This window comes from Gallinula chloropus, assembly GCF_964237585.1.
Source record: "Gallinula chloropus genome assembly, chromosome: Z".
Lineage (NCBI taxonomy): Eukaryota > Metazoa > Chordata > Aves > Gruiformes > Rallidae > Gallinula > Gallinula chloropus.
Window position 1 is genome coordinate 47374329 of NC_140089.1, and position 21378 is coordinate 47395706.

The following is a 21378-nucleotide window of genomic DNA, read 5'->3' on the forward strand; positions in this document are numbered from 1 at the left end:
GCCTTCAGCTTCAGAAGGAATCAATAGGAAATTGTTTTAGTTCAAAGAAGTAATAAACAGAAGTCCAACAAAGTAATATATAGGTACAGCCTTTTGCTTTTACAGTGAAGCAGATTGTGATTGGTGACTGTTGATAGAATGGTGACTCTGATTTTCTTCCAAGGAGGAGGATCAGAGCTTCTATAACATATTTGAATCCCTTAGACTGAGGAAGAGCCACCTGGTTAAAAAAAAAACCCAAAAAACCCCAGTGAAGCAGCTCAATACTCTTCTATCATATGATGTTAATGTTACAGAATATTTGTGATTTGATTTTTAACCTGAAACTTTCCAAAGTACTGGGAAGTTCCCAGTAAACTTTAACACTCCACTTCCTTTAACGGGAAAGTTGGGAATGTAGCAATGTGTACACAAATCTTTCAACATTCACACAATTTTGACTCAGAATAGCAACTGTTAGAGCAAAACTATTTCTATGCAAACTCACAAGATTGAGAAAACTATGTTAAAAGAAATGTCCAAGGAAATAAAATGGAAAAGAGACCTCAGAAATTAAATATACATACAAACTTACACATACATAAGTATGCTTCTGCATTACAAAGATTTGTCTTCTAAAACAAATATTCCTCTCTAGCTGGAGGCCTGTATCTAATGGAGTTCCTCAGGGGTTGGTAGTGGGATCTGTACTATTCAATATATTTACTGAAGACCTGGATGAGGGAATAGAGTGTACAGTCAGCAAGTTTGCTGACGACACAAAACTGGGAGGGGTAGATGACACACCATAGGGCTGTGCTGCCATTTAGCAAGACTTAGGCTGGAGAGCTGGGTGGAGAGGAGTTTAATGAGATTTAACAAGGGGAAGTGTAAAGTCTTGTATCTAGGGAAGAACAGCCCCTGGTGTTCTGTTGGAGACCAGTGTAGGTAAGAAAGACCTGAGGATCCTGGTGGATGGCAGCATGACAATGAGCCAGCAATGTGCCCTCATGGCATCCCCAAGGGGTATTAGAAAGCATGTGGTTAGTAGGTCAAGAGAGGTCCCTCTCTACTCTGCCCTGGTGAGACCGCACCAGGAATATTGTGTCCAGTTCTGGACTCCTCAGTTCAAGAAGAACATAGAACTGCTTGAAAGAGTCCAGCGCAGGGTCACCAAGAAGATTAAGGGAGTGGAACACCTTCCTTGTGAGCAAAGGCTGTGGGAGTGGGCCTCTTTAGCTTGGAGAAGAGCAGACTGAGGGGTGACCTTATTAATGTTTATAAATACGTAGGAGGATGGAGTCACGCTCTTCTCAGTAATGGCCAGCGATAGGACAAGGGGCAACAGGCTGACATTGGAGCATAGGAAGTTCCATGTGAATGTAAGGTGAAACTTTTTCACTGTGAGGGTGATGGAGCACTGGAACAGACTGCCCATATTGATTGTGGAGTCTCCTTCTCTGGAGACATTCAAAAACCTCCTGAATATGTTATTGTGTGATTTAGTGTAGGTGATCCTGCTCTTGTGGGGTAGTTGGACTAGATGATCTTTCAAGGTCCCTTTCAACTCCTAACTTTCTGTGAAAACAGATGTTACAAAAGTGGTCAGTATTTGTCTAAATTTTATCTAACATTGTATTAGTTTTAATTCCTCTGCTTTGGATGTAAATTTTAGAAGAAATATCCGAAATAAATGAAGCTGAAAAGTGGATCATAGTTGTGGAACAGATGAATTACTCTCTCAGAGAAAAACAAAAAACCACAACCAACCAACCAACGAATAGCCACCAAAAACCAAACCACACCAAAAATACCCCAAAGGCTGATTTTCTATGTATTTCTGTGTTTATGTCAGAGAAGGACAGTCAACTTTTAATTGAAGAGAATTTTTATTACTTTTCTTCTTAAAACTCCTGCTTACTCCTGGCATAGTGATTCATTTCCCCATGAGGTGTGTCATGCTTGATTTCACCGAGACTATCAGCTATGGGAAACCTGTCATTCAAACCATGAATTGCTTGCCTTTTCTCTTTTAGCTCTTTCTTTTGAAAACGATAGAGACTATAATGTGTTACCTTATTATTCTCCTTTTAAAAGAAATATTTAACTAGTAATGTTAAGGAGAGACGACATAGCATAAAAATCTTTGTGATAGAAAACTATGAGATTAGTTAAAAATAGAAACTATTCTGGTTAAAGGGATTGATATACATAGGTAAACTATCAACTGCTATATGAAATTCTTCATAGATAAAAATTCAAGTTGTGATATCAATAATACAAATAGCTAGGAAGAAGTAATAGCAGCACTACTATTAAAGGTCACATTTGGAGATGTAAGAATTTCCTTATCACTTCTTACTTAAATTTATCAGTCATGTTTTATAATGCTTTACTTCATGACTTCTGAAATTTGAAAGAAAAGTGAAAAGAATTGCCTTTTCCAGAATAAAAATCCAATAGCTTTTGCATATAAACAGATTTGCAAACATGGCTCATTTTAGAGGTTAAAAAAATAATATTGAAAAGGTTAGACTTGGGAAGTTAGGCTTTACTGCATTTGGAATTATACTTTGAGGAATGGAAAAAATAGAAATAGGTCTAAGAACATACACATAGACACACAGCATTCCTTGTTCAAACACTTTTACAGTAACATTAAAGTATATCTAAAGTTTATTTGAATTAATCTCTTTCTAAGATTAAGCTAAACCTTCCCAAAGGGAAAGATTTATGTACAAAAGTACATATTTTACCATTAACAGTTATTTCACTTGAGAATTATATCTTGACCAGAAGCATATCAACTTTTAAAATTATGTTAATATTGATCCTAAGATTTGCTGCCTGAAAACTGTGCAGAACATACTTAGAGATAACTTTACAAAAGATTGTGACAGTCATGTCAGTGAGGAAAGAAAACAACATGGGGGTACAGATATTTTTTTATCAGAAAAAAATTTAAAAAACTAATAAGTAACCTACACCTAACTGTATTAAACAATACTTCATATATGATGAGATCAATTCTGGTAGCTGCAACGAGGCTAGTCTTTCAAAAGTATCTTTGGTAATTAAAGGATTTAAATAAATAAATAAATAGGTAGATAGATAAAATGTATAGATTACATTACATTCAAGATTTACATGTATAAGATGTCAAATAAGGCATATGTTTAGGTTATCAGTAAACAGTCTAGAAGAAGACTGAGATCGAGGTATGTTGCATAGATAAAAAGTATGATCATCATGATTCACTCTATACTATTTCCTAATATACAGAGAAGTAAAACCAAATAATTTTAGCAACAGAGTGGAAAGAGGTTCATTTCAACCAAGTTTAGAATATCTACATCTAAACTGAGCACCAATACTCAATGAAGCATTTTATAGATGAGGAAGGGGTAGCTATAACACGATTCATTTCAACTTAGCAAAGACACCTAAGATTGGAGGAACCAACCTTAGAAAAAAATACCCTTTCCACAAACTATAAAGAAGGGCTTTTACAACTAGATCATCTGCAGATGCCTAGATAGTCCTCTTTGCATCTCAGTTGTTATAAAAAAAATTATGGTGAGTGAAAAAAAATGGTGATGAGTTCCACTGATCAGTTGCACTGATGACAGAAGCTTCAGAACCTTAAGTTAAGATAAGTCATAAGATCACAAAGGCAATTCAAAACTAACTTCAGAAAAGGAAAATAAAATGTAGGGAGCTGTGAAATTGTACAGAAGAGAAGTATCTACTTAAGTTTAGAAAGAGTGGTTTCAGAGTGCAAATCCTTATATATAGTGAAGAATTTTGAAGTACTTTTATCAACATAGGGCCCTCAAAACCAGAAAAAAGTTACCTATGGTAAGCAATGTTATAGTAGGGCAATGACTCAGTTAGAAAGAGAATAGAAATATCACAGTAGGTATCATAAAATGTGGGATGTTCTTGCCTGAAATGAACTTGGGCACTTCATTTAAGAAGACTTAACATAAACAGATAACAGTCAGAGAAAATCTATAAAATAAATAGAGATTTAAGAGTTTCATTCCAAGACTACATCTATGCATTAGTTTAGAAAAGAGAAAATATAATCCCCTAGAAGCAGAACTCCTAAATAAAGATACATAAAAAAAAAATCAATAGACTATCCCTGAATTTGATGGTTTACATCCTTGAATTATGCATCACTGCCTGCAAGCAATATCTACAATCTGCACTGCAATCGTTAAAATAATCTTTTATTATTATTATTAAGTTTAAGATAATAGAATTAAAGCCTTACTTGTATCGTCCTACAGATCTAACAAGCTCCTTACCCCAATGGCTGCATCAGCATTTAGAATTTTTTTTTTAACTTTTGTTTCATATTTTACTGGTGGCAATATTCAAGAAATAGCTATCTACATCACTGTTTGCAATACCAACATGGGATTTCAAAAGAGCCCTTACTGAAGAGATCAAGCAGCTCTACCTCTCAGATTTGTTTTATCACTCTGTCTGAAGATGGGCAAAGACAATACTCCGGCAGCTTATGCTCATTTAACATTTGGAAGATTGTTTTTCTTTTCTGTCTCCCCACAGCCATATGGATTAGAAACTCATTTATTTCTCTTTGTTATGAAAACACAATCTGAAGCAGAAGTGTGTAGCAAATTCAAAAAGAAGGATAATTATGCAACAAGTAAGCCACTACATAATCTCATTATACCATAGATGGGCTTTGACAATAAGAGTGACAGGAACATTTTGAATTAAAAGTCAACAAAATTAAAATGCATAAAATGAAATACATTTTAATATAATGTTTAACTGCAGCAAGAAACAGCTGAAGACTAAAGCTTAGTAAAAGTTAAAAATGAAACGGTTTTTTTTATGGACACGAGGGTAGAGTAGTAATTTGACAGAATAAAATCTTTGACCACAAGTACGAATATTGTTCTGTTAGTCCAAGTCACTCTTCATCTGGGATCAAGAAAAGATGCAGCTCTGGTCTGGAACTTTATCATTCAATTTTCTCTGTGGATTTTGGACTTTATCTGTCTAGTATTGCATATCCTTCCCTCTCAATTAAATTCGTACAAACCATGTGATGAGCATAGCAACGCTTACTTACTAATATTAGCTACACAGCTAATAGGAGATAAATGGGTTGGAACATCAGAAACTAGACTCTGAATTAGATGACCAAAAATTAAATATTGCTTAATAAATGTGGAGTAGTTTAGATACGGTTTTATTTTTTGCAGTCAAATTAAATGTTCCAAAAATAAAGCAAATATTGTTTAACACATTGGGATTAATACTTTGAGAAAACACAGGGTCATAACAACCCTAGGCAACGCAACAGGTTTGGGGCAGGGTGGCTGGAAAGCTGTACAGAGGAAAAGGACTCAGGTCTGTTGGGTGACACTTGCCTGAACATGAAGCAGCAATGTGCCCAGGTGGCCAAGAAGGCAAATAGAATCCTGGCCTGTATCAGGAATAGCACAGGCAGCAGGACCAGGGAGGTGACGATCACCCTGTACTCAGCTCTGGTGAGGCCGCACCTCAATACTGTGTTCAGTTTTGGGCCACTCACTACAAGAAAGAGATCAAGGCCCTGGAGTGCATTCAGAGAAGTCCAGGCAAGCTGGTGAAGGGTCTGGAACACAAGTTTTACAAGGAGCAGCTCAGGGAACTGGGACTGTGTAGCCTGTGGAGAAGAGGAGGCTAAGGGAAGACCTTTCTACAGCCACCTGAAAGAAGGTTGTGGTGAGCTAGGGGTCAGTCTCTTCTCGCAGATAAATAGGGGTAAGACAGGAGGGAATGGCTGCAAGTTCTGCCAGGGGAGGTTCAGGTTAGAAATTATGAGAAATTTCTTCTCAGGAATAGTGGTTAGGCATTGGAATGGGTTGCCCAGGGAGATAGTGGAGTCACTATCCTTCAGGGTGTTCAAGGAAAGATTGGATGAGGTACTTAGGGACATGATTTAGTTAGTAATATAGGTTGTAGGGGGACAGCTGGACTAGATGATCTTGGAGATCTTTTCCAAACTTGATGGTTCTGTGATTCTGTGATACATAGCAACACAAAAGAGATTTTACAGTGCATTCTTAGTCCTCAGGATACCTTCTTGATACTTAATGAAGTAATGCTTTGGCATTTATCTGGTAAAAAGCTAAATTACTTTCTATATTTAATTATCCAAAATGCTTTCAGTATAGTCCTTTATATCACATTGCTTTGTTTACATTTACAACAATGTATAGTACATGTATTTTAACTCTTTTGCAAAAACTTAATTCTCATTATTGAAAAAACATACCCAAATGCTTTCCTCTTGACGATACTGCTTCCAATTTCGTCCACTATCGCTAAACATCAGAAGATAGCTTGTTACCCAGTCGGAGCTCCCGTAGCCACCTTGAGTAGCAACAGCATTAATTTCAGTTCTTTCACCAAGATCAATCTGAAGCCATTGATATTTATTGGACACAAGTGGAGACCAGCCACCAGCACCTTAAAATGAATGAAAAAATTTGAAATGTAATGCTAGAAGCAGCAAGTTAACACAAAACTTGTATATACAAAAATGAGTGAAAACATTTGAGCAACCTAATCTATTGAAAGATGTCCTTGTCCAAGGCAGGGATTTGAAACTAGATGATCTTTAAGCGTCCTTTGCACCCCAAACCACTCTATGATTTTAATACAATATATAGTTGTTACAAAACTGTCTTGATATTGTTTACCAACTATTATAAAAATTTGTACAGATTACTTGATATATATACCAAATTGTAGATACTGAAAGTATTTTTGAATTTATTTACCCTATTTTTCCTCTAACTTGGGTAATTAATTTTTCAATGTAACATCAAGTTAGATAAACCTCTTAAAGTAAAAAAAATAAATTAAGGGTGGGTTTTTTTGTTTGTTTTGTTTTGTTGGGTTATTTATACATTTTAATTTCATGTTGTAAGATCTCCTGAGGTCTGGTCTAACCTGAATGATCCTGCATGATTCTGTACTCCATGTCTTTGATATACAGATTTATATATGAAGCAATAATGTATAGTTAGATGATAATTTACACATGCATCTTAAAGCAACCAAACAATTTACAGGAAAACCAGTAAGATAATATGAGGTATACATGTGAGGTTTCAGTCGAGACAGCCCAGTGCACAACAATAAATTTTAAACCAAAACACTTAGCTATTTATAAAACTCACACAGTATTTTAACTAATCAGAAAGACAGGTTGAAATGAAAAAAGATATCATATCAATTCAGTTCTCCCTTGTCATCTTTAGTTTGCCTGTATTTATTCAGATCAGACATTTATTTTCATTGTTTGTAAAGATGGATAGGAAAGCCCAAGTGTAGGCTGCAAACAATCTCATAAGGAAAAAACTATAGTTTTATGAAAATATTTTGAAAAATTTGGGAGTGTTCAGACATGGATAGCATCTGATGGGTTTTATTAGTGAATGCAGTGACAGTAAATGATAAAAATTCCATTTTGTAAGAACAGATCTGGATCTACTTCAGACAAACTCACAGAACACAAGAGGCACCTTGAAAATTTCTTAGAGCATACAGACACAAAACAAGAAGAAAAGATATATCTAGTTCCCATGACAATCAATAAACCTTGCGTTATGTGGAAATAGACAACTGAAATCCAATCTTATTTTTTATAGGCTTCAAGATGTATAACATTCCATAAATATGATATCACAGATGGTTTAATTCTGTTCAGAGTCATGAGTCAAGTTCTTAAAATTAACTCCTTCAGATAAAAAAAGAAGAAATCATATTGTTACTTAGAGGTTTAAAAAATCCAATTAAAAATAAAATGGTACCAAACCACATATATGTTCATATCCAGAGGTCCATTCTGTGAGGTCCATTCTGTAAGTGGAAAGAGCTGAGAGAAATACATAAAGCTCCATGTATATGGAGCTTTGTCCATATAAAAGGACTCTGTAGATTTTTAATTTCTTTTTTATTCTTTAGCTCTTTGTCCAAATCAGGATAGAAAACATCATGTGAATATTTTGACATATTTTGCCTTGTTTCCCATTGAGCTTCTCTTCTTAAGAGGAGACACCCAGGATCTATCCATAGCACTTCCTATATGTGAGTTTCCTGTGGTTTCTTTACCGACCTGTTTACCATGTGTCCTGGATTCAGCTGGGGTAGAATAAAAAATTCTTACTAGCAGGTGGTATAGAGCTACATTTTAGATTTAGGATGAGAATGTTGGTAACACACTAAATATTTTGGCGCGTGCTAAACAGTGAACAATTTTTTCATCTTCTCACACTGGACTGCCAACAAGAAGACTGGGGTTACCTAAGAAGCTGAGATGGTACACAGATAACCCAAACTTCCCAAAGAGAGATTCCAAACAATTTGTCATGATGCTTGGAATATACCTTGGGAACTTCACTGGGAGACATGGCCCAGGGACTAACTGAGCATCAATTCCAGGTGGCGAGCTATTGTGCTGTGTAAAATTTATTATATATTTTGTTTGTTGTTGTTATCATTATTATTTTTATTATCTTAGTTTTCTGTCCTATTCAACTCTCTGAATCTTTACCCACAAGTGTTACCTTTTCCTTTTAATCCTCTCCCTATGCCACTAGGAAAGGAGTGAATGGGTTTGTGGCTGTTTTAGCTACCTGTTGGGCTAAGCCATGACATCATGTAAACTGTAGCTTAGTGGGGTTTGAATTTTCACTTAATCATAATTAGTGATATAACTATTTACCTAAAATTCCAAAACCATCACAGCCTCAGCAGCGACTTAACAGCAAGCATAACATCCTTTTCCTAATAAATTTTGATTTTTTTTTCAAAAAGATGATAAGAAAAAACTCTGAAGCAATTTTCACATCACAAAACCAAAAAAAAAACCAACTTGCAAGTTGATGAAATCGGAAAGAATTAGTAGTTTCTGAAAATTCCTTCAAAATTTGAACTGTCTCTAATAAACATGAGTTCTGACACAGACTGCATTCTTCCTTAAGTGAGCACTTAACTGACTACATCTATTAAAAGAAACACAGACAAGTCTCTAAAAATGAAGATGGAGAACAAGAAGCACAGAAAAGATCTTTTGCCTAAGACAGGTATTCAACAAAATTAAGGATAATGTAAAACTGGTATTCTGCAGTTAAAGGAGGCAAAGATATTACATACAATTTGTCACATCAGTCTGTTTTCATCGACAATGGGTGTGTGGGGGTAGTGACTAGTAATTTAAATTGAATTTCCTACTTGGCATATTTTACTTCCTCAATCCACAGGTTAAATGATATTAAAAAAAAATTAGAAAAGTCTGTTGTTAACTATTTTTGCCTGAATTAACCAAGTGATTATTTAGTACATTAAGAATAGAAAATAACTCAGCATACCAGTGAAAAAGCACCCACTTGCTAATATAGTCAAGGACAAGGTCATTCATATTCAGTTATGTTTTCTTAATGAAAAAAGTATCATTAGTGGAAAAAGTATCTATGCTGTAATAGTCCATTATTATTTAAGAAGAATTTACCAGTACTTCAAGGTGCTGGCAAGAAATTCTTCCTATTCAGAAACAGCCTAAACTCATAAAGGCATTTAAAGGTAGTTATAAAAGTTTGCCAACTAAAAAATACATGAAAAAAAATAAAATTCAAGGTTTCAAATGTACTTCATTTTATATTGAGGTCAAACTATTTTTTTTTTCTTCTCAAAAGCAGATAGATAACCAACCATAACAAACAGCTCTGGATTAAATTCTAAAAAATTTCTGTGGTCCTTAGTGAGACCATGTGAGTCCCCTTTCCAGACTGATCATTGGTCTCCTGCCCAGGACCTCTTGGTTTCTCTGTCTTTTCCATTATCTTGTTTTCAATGATATTTCTAAAACAGTATCAGAGGCCTGGGGTTACAAAGAGGATTTAATAGCCTTGCCCAGTCATCCATGGGACCTGCCTCTATGCCCTGCCCATGGGCTCGGAAACTCATCTGTGCCCTGTCCAGGCTAATTGGATCCACTTATTTTCTGAAATGAAAGAGCCTTATCACACAAGTCCTCACCAAATGGCTTATATTGTATTACACCTTACATGGCTGACATATTTCTAATAATGTATTTATTACTGCAAACCCAGACTGCAAAACAAAGCCTACCACAAATTTGTTCTCTGGGATGGTGCCACTGACGTCCCCACGTTTTTGCAAGCAGCACTCTCAGTAAAAAGTGGCCCATTTATACTCTCCCCTGAAAGCAGGCACACACACAAGCACATTTCCAATGAAAATAAAAGTTCTAGAAGTTATTAATGCAAGTTAAAGATAACACTGAACTTAAGATAACTTCTAAATTATTTGGAAAAATCCCTCATCCTTCTTTCAGGTAAAATTCAATTCTTCATGAAAGTCCTCTCTTTCCTACAGAGTTTAAGTTTACATGGAGCAGCCTCCATGTGCATTACATTCACATAGCCACCCCTGCCATGTCCCATCTGCTCCCAACTACACTGGTAGCACTTAGTGCTAAGAGATGTAAACAAAAATGTATCATACCATCCAACAGGAAGGGTTTCTCCCTGCAAAGAAGGTAACAAAGCAATTATTTAGGGAAAGGTTGCTGAGTCCCTTGGTTGGATACAGCATCATGATACTCTTTCCAACCTACCAGCCTTGACAGCCATGGCCATGCCATCTTGTGTTGTGGAAATCAATAAATGAAAAAAACAATTAACCATTACTGCAGCTCTCTGTGAATGCTGTGAATCCTGCACTAAAATGTGAAGCCAAGTAGCCTCTTAGGGCTGACATTAAGCAGTAGTAAGGTTGGGCTGAAGAGACAAAAGGCATATTCTTTCAGAGCCAATAAACCAGACAGATAATTAGTGACATTATGAAAAATATACAATAAGGGAAATTATTGTCAATACTGAAAAAAATCTACTCTGTTTGTCTCATAAACATTCTTAAATGCCACATTTGGGTCATCATTTCCTAAAGAAGGCGGACAATTTCATAGTACTGATAACTAGTGTTGATTGCAATGCTTCTGTGAAAAACTTCAGTTTTCCATTAAAGCAAATACATGATATTTTGTCTTAAAAAACCCTTTAATTTTCCATCAAATAAAGCAAACACCTTTTTGTGCTTTTTGTTTACTTTTCAGTTCTGCCACAAGATCTACAAATACTGATCAAACAAGTCACTTAATGGAAAAAAACAATCTGCTGCTCCCTCAGTTCAAGCAGAATCCTCAATATTTACAGGAGATTCACCTTTTTACACCATCCCGATAAAAATAAAATTAAATCACTGATAAATCTCACATGCTCAAAATTATTTTCTATGCAGTCTCAACTAGTATTTCACATGTTCTACCTTAAAGAAGTCAAACAAGATTTTCCTTAAAGTTACTCTTTTGGGAAGAGTAAGTGATACTATCTCCTCTGTCGTTTCAGTGGCTGTACCTCAACTCTTCTGTAGCAGCCTTATTTTTCTGTCCATACTATTTAATCTTTTACTGTCTGCAGTGGGGGTCAACATCAGGCAAGTAAGAAAACTTTGTGATCTCCCAGCCCAGGAGCATAAGATGCACTCAGTGGCATGCTTTGTCTTGGCTGGCCCTGTGTGGAGACAGGAGTTGGACTTGATGATCCTTATGGGTCCCTCCCAACTCAGGATAGTTCTGTGATTCTATGATTCCATGACTGTGCACCCACAAGCTGGTAGTCCACATCCATGGCAAATACCGTATCTGTGTCACATAACATATAAGACCAAACAATAGATGCCAAAGGATCTTTTTGAAAACCAGAAAGACTTAGCAGATCTTCATGCTGTGTGGTTCAGATGTTTCTGAGAAAATACTGTGTACATTAATCAAGACTGACAAAATGTAGGAATATAGCCAAACTCAGATTTACAGAAAGAACATAACTTTATAGTCTCTAACATTTCTGAATGATTAATTTTGCAGTCTTCACCTTACTCTCTAACTTTTTGGGCCATTGTGATTTCTGTAAAGCATGCATTTTCTTCAATTAGCTCTTCCTATTTTCCACAGCCACTGATGAAAACTACTTCCTTGTGAGCTAACACTAATCAGAAAAATCATACATATAGAGATTAATTGCATGGACTATACCAAAAATCTACAGTCAGGCTGCAAAAGCATGTGAGTTTTATACTTGATTCTAAACTTTACACAGTTTTTTTTTTTTTATGAAGAACGTGCTGCCATCAAATTGCATGCAAAGATATGACATAAAATCTTTAGATTCTATTTAACATTAGTTCTTCCTGTTCTTTGGTTTTGTTTATTTATTCGGGGTATTTTTACATAAATGTTTGAATGTTTGTACATGTAGGGTGTGATTCCCTTTAAAGCCCCTTGATTTACTGAAAACATCTAGCAAACACATACTTTTTCCAAAGTACTAACACTTATTCTTAATTTGCAGATTTTTGTTTTGTAACCCCATTTTAACAGGAACTTGCCAGACTGCCTTGATAGATGACAAGTTAATGGTCTATGGGTACTGGGAGGTTGGTTGCATCCAGCCTAAAAACAATTTAAAGTTTCAGTCACTTGTACATAATAATTGATAAATAAACTCCTTCATCTAATATTCATAAATGAACTGAGTATTAAATGATGGGAAAATTTCCCAAGCTTTTGATATTTTGATGCATTAAGATTTATTTGTGCAAGATTTAAAATCTAAACAATCATGCATCTTTCACAGATCATTGAACCAAATTTCCTTGTGAGCATTATTCTTGATTTCTCTTTCTGCAACACTATAATATCCATTTTCAAATAAGTTAAGTGTTTCCTCACACCTCCACCCCAAGTAATGTACAATGCTTTTCTCCAGAAGTTGTACAAGGTGTTATTCATTTAAAAAATCAGCTGACAGTTCAGTCAAAAATTTCTTAGTTACTTCAGTTATTAAACCATAACTAAACTCTAGTCCTGTAATCTGTTCAGGATTTAGACACTAAATTTACATACTTATTTTCCCTCAGATTACCTATGTTTCTAGAAGATTTTCATTTTTATGAACTTCACACATAGTTTAAATTCAATGAGATAGTTTTCCTTGCTTCTGGAGGTTAAATATACTCTGCCTTCCCCCATGTCCACCAATATAAATAAATCATAATGCTGAATGGTTATTGTTTCGTCATCCTGGCTCCTGTCTGCTGGGCTATGTTTTAATGGAATGCACGTGCATACTTACTTAGCCTCAAAAGGGTGACCATAGTATTATCATTAAGACACTGAAAATAAAATTTTAAAAATTAGCAAAAATAGCAAAGTGTAAGAGAACAGAATTAGAAATGACTGAGGAAAAGATCCAAAACCTCAAATCCATGCCAGAAAATACCTCAGTAATTTTGCAGTGGGTTGCATCAAGTTTAAAATGTAAAATTTCTGGCAGATATTTTATTAGGAAATACTTAAGCTTTACAAACACTCTGCAGCTATCAAGCTATGAAGTTCTTTTTTGTTGTTCTTTGGTTCTTGCTTATTTTTTTTTTCTTACCAAGAACACCGAATAACACAGAATAGAAACTGATTCCTCTTTTGTATGAACAGAAAACACCACTACTACTTTTTTTTGCTCTATGACTACAGGTAAACTATAACACAGCTAACATGTATTCACACCACTTTCTTAACACGCAATTCGGTATACCTTTTATTTTTTGCATATTTAATTGCAACAATGCAAGCAATAAATATAGGTAAAAATCCAGATTTAAACTAGTACACATCGTAAAGGATGCTTTCCTTTGATTAACCAAGCTGTGTATTTCCCATATGGATCATTTAACAGAAGCTGATTTTAATTTGAAGTCAATAAAGTTGCACCAGGGATAAATTTGGCTGCACATACCACAAAACAGATTTTCTACATGCAAGTAATTGACAACTGAGGCTTCCTAGGCTTAGAAAAGTCAAATTAAGTGTCTTACAGCATCAAACCCCCTTAAATACCAATATATGATATTATTTCTGGGTTTTTTAAGCTCAAAAATACCCAAGGCATCCTCCTTTACAAATGGAGAATTACAAAACTGTAGGATTATATTTAAGTAAACAATGCAAGGGTTTTGTTCTCTAAAAGTTTATTGACTGATGACAGGGATTGGAGATAAGGAGGAATATCTGATAAGCAGTGTTGATGGATTGCTGCCAGGTCAGAACCCTTTTGGCCTCTCAGAAAAGTCTTTTTAATAGCAGAACCAGGGAAGAGGATAAATGAATGCTGGGATCAAACCTATGTCTTCTAAATTTCAGTTCTCCTGTGCTTGAGTAAGGCAATCCAAGAAATAGAGCTCATGCAATTAGTAACTCCCATTCATTCACTATTAAAGTCCAAGAAAAGTAATTATGAGGGGGAACTTAAATAACCAAAGATGTCATGCAGTGTAAATTACACCTTGGTCAGTTTTTCAGACCACGCAAAAGATATCACAGAAATGTTGTTCTGAGTCACAGCTAAGTGATAAGAGACAGCAATATAAGCATCAAAAATTTGAAACCATGAATAAACTATTGCAAGTAAGACAGAAGAGGATGAGCGACCTTGAGCTTCAAATAAGAAATACTGCACTGTGAGCACAGAGGGAAGGCAGAGGTATAACTACATCAGAAGGCAGATCTGTAGTCAATGCTTCATGCATAAAATTTTTCATAGTATTTTTCAACCACATGGTTAATAGTTGCACCATCATTTGCCTTTGATTTAAGCAAAATTATGTTGCCTCCTATGAGAGCAATTTTCAGGACTAAAAAATCTTTATCAAACTAATGCAATACCTATATGCAATGGCATCACACAAAACAGTCAATCCTAGCACCTAAAAACCAAAAGGACATTCAATGCAATAAAGCTTAGCTCTTCAGAAAAAGTTATCACTGCCTGAAAAAAAGGCCCATGACTAACTAGTCCTAGACGTGATGATATGCTGGCATAGCATTACAACTATATATGAATAAACTTACCTACTTTATAACTTTCAAGTTATAGATTCTATTTCCGTACATCATTTTGGTGCAATGACTCGGAAGTCTCTGCTCCACCGAGGGAGTGACCGTGAAGTGGATGCTCCTAAGTGCACCCCGGGCACTTTCCTCGGAGAAGCCTCTGCTGCCGGCTGCTCACCCGGAGAGCAGACAACAGCCTCCTGAAGCCGCGGATATAAACGGTATGTTTATGTTGGTAAGGGAGCCTGTAGGACGTACGCGTGGCTGGGGCAGCTGGTAAACCACGCAGAGATGTCTGGCGTACAGCACAGTCCCCGTGGGGAAGAGTACCCAGGTAACGAGGGGATTTGCTGACCAATAGGGTGGCCGCTAGCGATCTTGGGAGTAGATTGAGCAAATTCAAGGTCACCGCTGCATCCCGATATCATTCCGGTGTCGGGAGCAAGGACAGACCTGTCGATGACTGGTATATAAGAGGCAGGAGAAGGGTAAGCAGCCCTCCAAGTAATTACGTTTGTTCTTTGCTTTCTATATCTTTATTTTTGCAGCTGACGGACAAACATTAATTGAAGCAAAAGTTGTATGATCAATATTTGGGAAATTTGAGTTTAAATTTTAGGGTGTGTTTTATGTGTATGTGTAGGACTGTTGTTATGATTTATCTGTTGTAAAAGTTTCATGTTCGGTACCGTGTTTGTATGTTATATGAATAAGTGACTGAGTGTAAGACTTAGTTTATTGTAAAGTGGAGTGAGAGGTTCATCAGTGGTCCCAAATTACATGTGACCAAGATTTAATCTTGGTTTAAAACTAAGCGTTTATAGCTCCATCAAGAGACTACTCACCACAATATCTCGTGGGCTAATTCTCAGTGTTTTGATCCCACTTGTAAATTAGAGAAAACTGAGGTGATACGAGGGAATAACTGTATTTTATGGTTGGGAATTGGAAATACCATCTTTGTGGGAGGTTCCAGAAAGCACTATTCAAAGGTGCAAAGAAAGACTTAAACAACAAATTAGTCAAAAGGAAGGCACCCTAAGCCTAGCACACAACCCCAGCCTCCATTGTGGACTAAATCTAAAAATCATGGGTAATACTCAAAGAAAAACCTTGAAAACGAGCCCTTTAGTGTGTGTGCTTGCCCATTGGAAAGACCTGACAAAATTCACCAAATACCAGAGTAAGATCTAATTGATTTGCTTAAGCCTCCCCCTCAACCACAGGAACAGAATGAGGACTCGGATGGACTCTCCACTTCTCCAGACAGCCCAGTGTCCTCACAAACTCAGAAGAAATCGACCTCAACAGCCTTACAAGCACCTATCTGAGAGGTGGTAGGAGAAAAACAAGAGGAAGTTGAATTTTTAGTAGACATGGGAGCGACTTATTCGGTTCTGAATCAAGCTTTAATGCCTTTGGAAAATTATTATATTGCAGTAAAAGGTGTGACCAGCCAGACTGAGAAGGCTTACTTTTGCAAACCTTTAAGATACAAATTGGGGAAACAAGTAGGGATCCATAAATTTCTATACATGACAAATTCTCCAAAGGCCCTTCACCATAGGTAGTTATAAGAACAATTAGAAGACACAATTAAATTCAAGCAAAGGGAAGTTACTCTGGAGGTAAATGATCACAAATACATTCAAATCATGAGCCTATTTTTCATAAATGCTCCTGTAATCAGGGAAATTGATACAAGAGTTACTGATCAAGTTTACCCTGAAGTCTGGGCAACTGATGTACCAGGATGAGCAAAGAATGCACCACCAATAATAGTAAAACTAAAAGAGGGACAGAGTGCTGTAAGGATTAAACAATTCCCATTGAAAAGAGAAGATAGGGAAGGAATTTGTCCAATTATAGAACGGTTCATAGAACTAAGACTACTAAAAGAATGCAAATCAGAATTCAATACACTTATCCTCCCAGTTAAGAAACCTGATGGGTCTTATAGAATAGTCCAAGACTTAAGAGCTATCAACAAAATAACAGAAAATCTATACCCGGTGGTAGCTAACCCCTACACCTTATTAACTACATTGACCCCGGATTTAGCCTGGTTTATGGTCCTAGATTTGAAGGATGCTTTCTTTTGCCTCCCTCTCGATGAAGCCAGGCACAAAATTTTTGCTTTTGAATGGGAAAATCCCAAAAGTGGTTGAAAAACCCAGCTTACATGGACGGTGTTGCCACATGGGTTTAAAACAGCCCCACGGTATTCGGGAACCAGTTGGCAAAAGACTTGGAATCATGGGAACCACCATCAGAAGAAGGGAAAGTGTTACAATATGTGGTCTGTATCACCTGGACCGTGAGTCTGTTAAATTTTCTGGGACTACAGGGGTATTGGGTTTCAAAGAAAAAGGCACAGGTGGTGTTACAACAGGTCATGTACCTAGGGTACGAGATCAGTGTTGGACAATGAGTCTTAGGACAAGCCTGGAAAGAGGCCATATGCCAAACCCCTGAACCATGAACTACAGAGGAACTATGGACTTTGGATATGTGATTATGGTCTGCTTGTTAAGCCACTATATTTCCTGATGGCAGCTAACCAGAGAGATCTCCAGTGGGATGCAGAATCAGATCGAGCTTTCTATCAGCTGAAGATAGCCCTGATGTCAGCACCGGCATTGGGACTTCCTGATGAACATTGGAGAGCCAGTGAGTCACGATGGCTTGGAAACCATTGAGGACATGTACTCCAGCCACACAGACCTTAAAGATGCCCCTGGATTGATGGAGCTGAACATTGGTTTACTGATGGAAGCAGCTATATGCTGAATGGAAGGTGACATTCTGGATATGCTGTCACTACCACTTTCGGTAATAGAGTCTGGGCCACTACCAGCCGATGCATCAGCCCAAAAGGCTGAGATTATAGCTCTTACCTGAGCCCTGGAAAGAGCCTAAGGAAAAATTATAAACATTTGGATGGATTTTAAATATGCTTTTGGAGTGGTACATGCTCATGCAGCAATCTGGAAAGAAAGAGGACTGTTAAATTCTCAAGGAAAGACCATCAAACATGCAGAAGAAATCTTGAAACTCCTGAATGCAGTCCAACTTCCTGAAAAGGTGGCAATTATGCACAGCAAGGCACACCAGAAAGTGAGCACAGAATTGTAAAGAGGGAATGAGCTGGCAGACAGGGAAGCAAAACAAGCAGTCAGGGAAACAATTACAGTAGAGGATATGCTAATACCTGATGGACAAGTATCTTTAGAAGGTAAACCGGAATATACGAAAGAAGACCATAAACTTATTAATGACCTGAAGGGATCGTATAATGAGGAAAGGGTGGGCTATAACCTCTCACAGAAGGATAGTGATCCCTTCCTACATGGTATGGTCAGTAGTCCGAGGACCATACATAGGAAAAGGCACTGGGGGGCAGAGGCCCTATATAAAGATCTTACCAGAAACATAATAGCATGAAACCTATATACTAACATTGGGCAAGTAACCCAACAATGTGATCTTTGTCTCCAGACTAACCCTAAAATTGTGAAAGGGCCAAAATTTCAAAAGATCAGATAAGGAAATGGTCCAGGACAACATCGGCAGATTGATTTCTTGAAACTCCCTAGAAAAGGGTGATATCGATATCTATTAGTACTAACTGATACCTTTTGAGGCTGGCCAGAAACTTTCATGTGCAGAACTACTAAAGCCCGGGAAGTAACCAAAGTACTGCCCTAAGAAATAATACCCAGGTTTGGAGTTCCAGCGTTAATGTCCTTGGATAGAGGACCACATTTTGTGTCACCTCAGTGAAGGATATGATTTTAGTTACTCGACCCCAAAAATTACTCACCAACTCTTAAGGGTTGATCTTACCTACCACAGATGGTACTTCCTGTTCCCATAGGATTAAATATAAGTAGTACAGAAGATTTATTAAAACATGAACATCTACAACATATACTAGAAGAAATCAAAGAAAAGGGGCATGAAACTCTTCTTATGGTCCATCGTGATGTGGAAGGGCTCAAGAAAGTTTTAGAGAAAATAGAACAGGATGGGAATTATAACTGGTGGGATGCTCTCTTTGGTAGGTCACCTTCTGCAACAGGAATCTTTAATGTAATGGTACACCCCATTGTGATTCTACTAATTAGATTAGGAATTCTGGCAATATTAACCATTATGCTGTACCTGTGGGTTTGGAGAATGTTTAAAAGGATGACACTCATGTAAGATGCCTTATATCATTCAGGGAAGTTGTTCAAGTAAAAGAATTTACTTAGTGTGATAGAAAAAGGGGGGATTGATATGCAGACATAGAATTACAACTATATATGTAGTCATAGAAATTAGCTCTTAGAACTTAGTCACATAACCAGATAATTTAAAGTAAACAACTCATGATGTAACCAGATTAAGGTAAACAACTCATGGAGGAGACAGTCTGTTTTTCTTTCCCAATGAAAAGTCTTGCTCAAGAAAATCTCACATTACCTTGAGAAAGTGATTATAAGGGGCAAGAACTTGAAAACAGGATGACTTCTATGTCAATAAATTTGCTTGCTAAAGGAAAATAGATGACTAACAAGGACTCAAATTATGTCCAGAGATCTCTCTTCATATTCTGAAGACTTTTGACCACAATTCTTGGAAGGGTCTGCACAAGCACAAAGGATTGGTAAGCTAATTAACATGTAAAGCGAGAGTAGGCGGGTTTAGGTAATGAATATGTATAGGCGTTAATAGGCTATTCATTGTTTTACTGTATAAATGTAGGGTCGGTCCGCTGCTTTGGTGTGCATGTCTGTGGTGGAGCAATCTCCCATCCACCCAGCACTGACTAAACATACCTACTTCATAACTTTCGAGTTATAGAGTCTATTTCTGTACATCAGTAACATCTTTGGTGTGTTCACCTCTGCAGTCTCTTCTCCTTATTGTGGTCATTTTGGTTGAGATAGTTTTAATTTTCTTCATAGTAGCCAGTCTGTGGCTATGTTTTTGATTTATGCTGAAACCAGTATTGACAATATAAAGATTTTTTTTTGCTGTTGCTGAGCAATGACAAGACAGACACAAAGCCCTTTCTGCTTCTTATACTACCATGACAGAAAGTAGACTGGGGGTGCACAAGAATCTGGGAAGGGACACAGCCAGAACAGCTGGCCCCAATTGACCAAAGGGATATTCCATACCATATGATGTCATGCTCAGCATATAAGGGGCTGGAAGAAGAGAGGGACACGTTTGGAGGGATGGTGTTTGTCTTCCCAAAGAACAGTTATAAGCAATGGAGACCTGCACTCCTGGAGATGGCTAAATACCTGCCAGCTGATGGAAAGTGGTGAATGAATTGCTGGAGGAGCAGCTGAGGGAACAGTTTAGCCTTGGGAAGGGAAGGATGAGGGGAGACCTCATCACTGCCTACAACTACCTGAAAGGTGGTTGTTGAGAGGTGGGAGATGGTCTCTTCAGCCATGTGACAGGAGATAGGACAATGGAAAATGGCACTAAGCTGCACCAGGGCAAATTCAAATTAGATGTTAGGAATAAAAAAAAAAAAAATCACTGAAAGAGTTATCAGGGCCTGGAACAGGCTGCCCAGGGAGGTGGTTGACTCACCATCCCTGGATGTGTTTAAAAAAAGGGTAGATGAGGTATGTAGAGATATGGTTTAGCATAGGCCAGGAATGGTTTAACTGGATGATGTTAAAGATCTTTTCCCACCTTGTGATTCTGTGAATTCCTTTTTTTGGTTTTGTTTCACCTATAGCTTTTGCTTTACCTATAAAACAGTCTTTATCTCAAACCAAGAGTTTTCTCACTTTGACGCTTCTTATTCTCTCCCCCTCCCACTTGGGAGGGAGTCAGCAGCTGTGGAGAGCTTAGTTGCTGTCTGGGGTTAAACCATGACACTTATTTTTAAGCTGTTGAGTTTAGCAGATATATTATGCCCAGCAAGACTGTAAGAAGAAAGATATAACTCTTTATTTAGAGATCGTTTTATTTAGTTATTACTAAAACAGTAGACTTTGAATAGTTGAGGAATCTAAGACTTCAGGTAAGCAATTACTTTCTAAATGAAAGAAACATATAACTCTTTTGGGGGAGTCTAAAATAAATTATGAACAGTCACTTTAGTATGTATAAAAAAAGACTTGATATCTGTCTTTGGTAAAGTGTCATGGATCAGTACCCTTATATAATTATTCCATAAGAAACCACTCAATGTCTTCATCTTTTACCATCAATTTTAGTTGTGCTTACATAACACAAGACAAACCTAGGAAGCCAAGCATCACAGAATCACAGAACTGTAGGGGTTGGAAGGGATCTCAAGAGATCATTGAGTACAACCCTCCTGCCAAGGCAGGTTCCATAGGACATATCGAACAGGTAGGCGTCCAGATGAGTCATGAGTATCT

At 37.0% G+C, this 21378-nt stretch overlaps 1 protein-coding gene across 1 annotated transcript in view; it reads right to left on the reverse strand.

Moving 5' to 3' along the window:
* CNTNAP4 (contactin associated protein family member 4) overlaps positions 1-21378 on the reverse strand; it is a gene marked incomplete at both ends in the record, with an annotated part of 252498 nt that overhangs the window by 162962 nt on the left and 68158 nt on the right. Inside the window, one exon of the mRNA XM_084278758.1 lies at positions 6281-6474. Coding sequence (XP_084134884.1) covers positions 6281-6474 — 194 coding nt within the window. The remainder of the gene's footprint in view (positions 1-6280; positions 6475-21378) is intronic.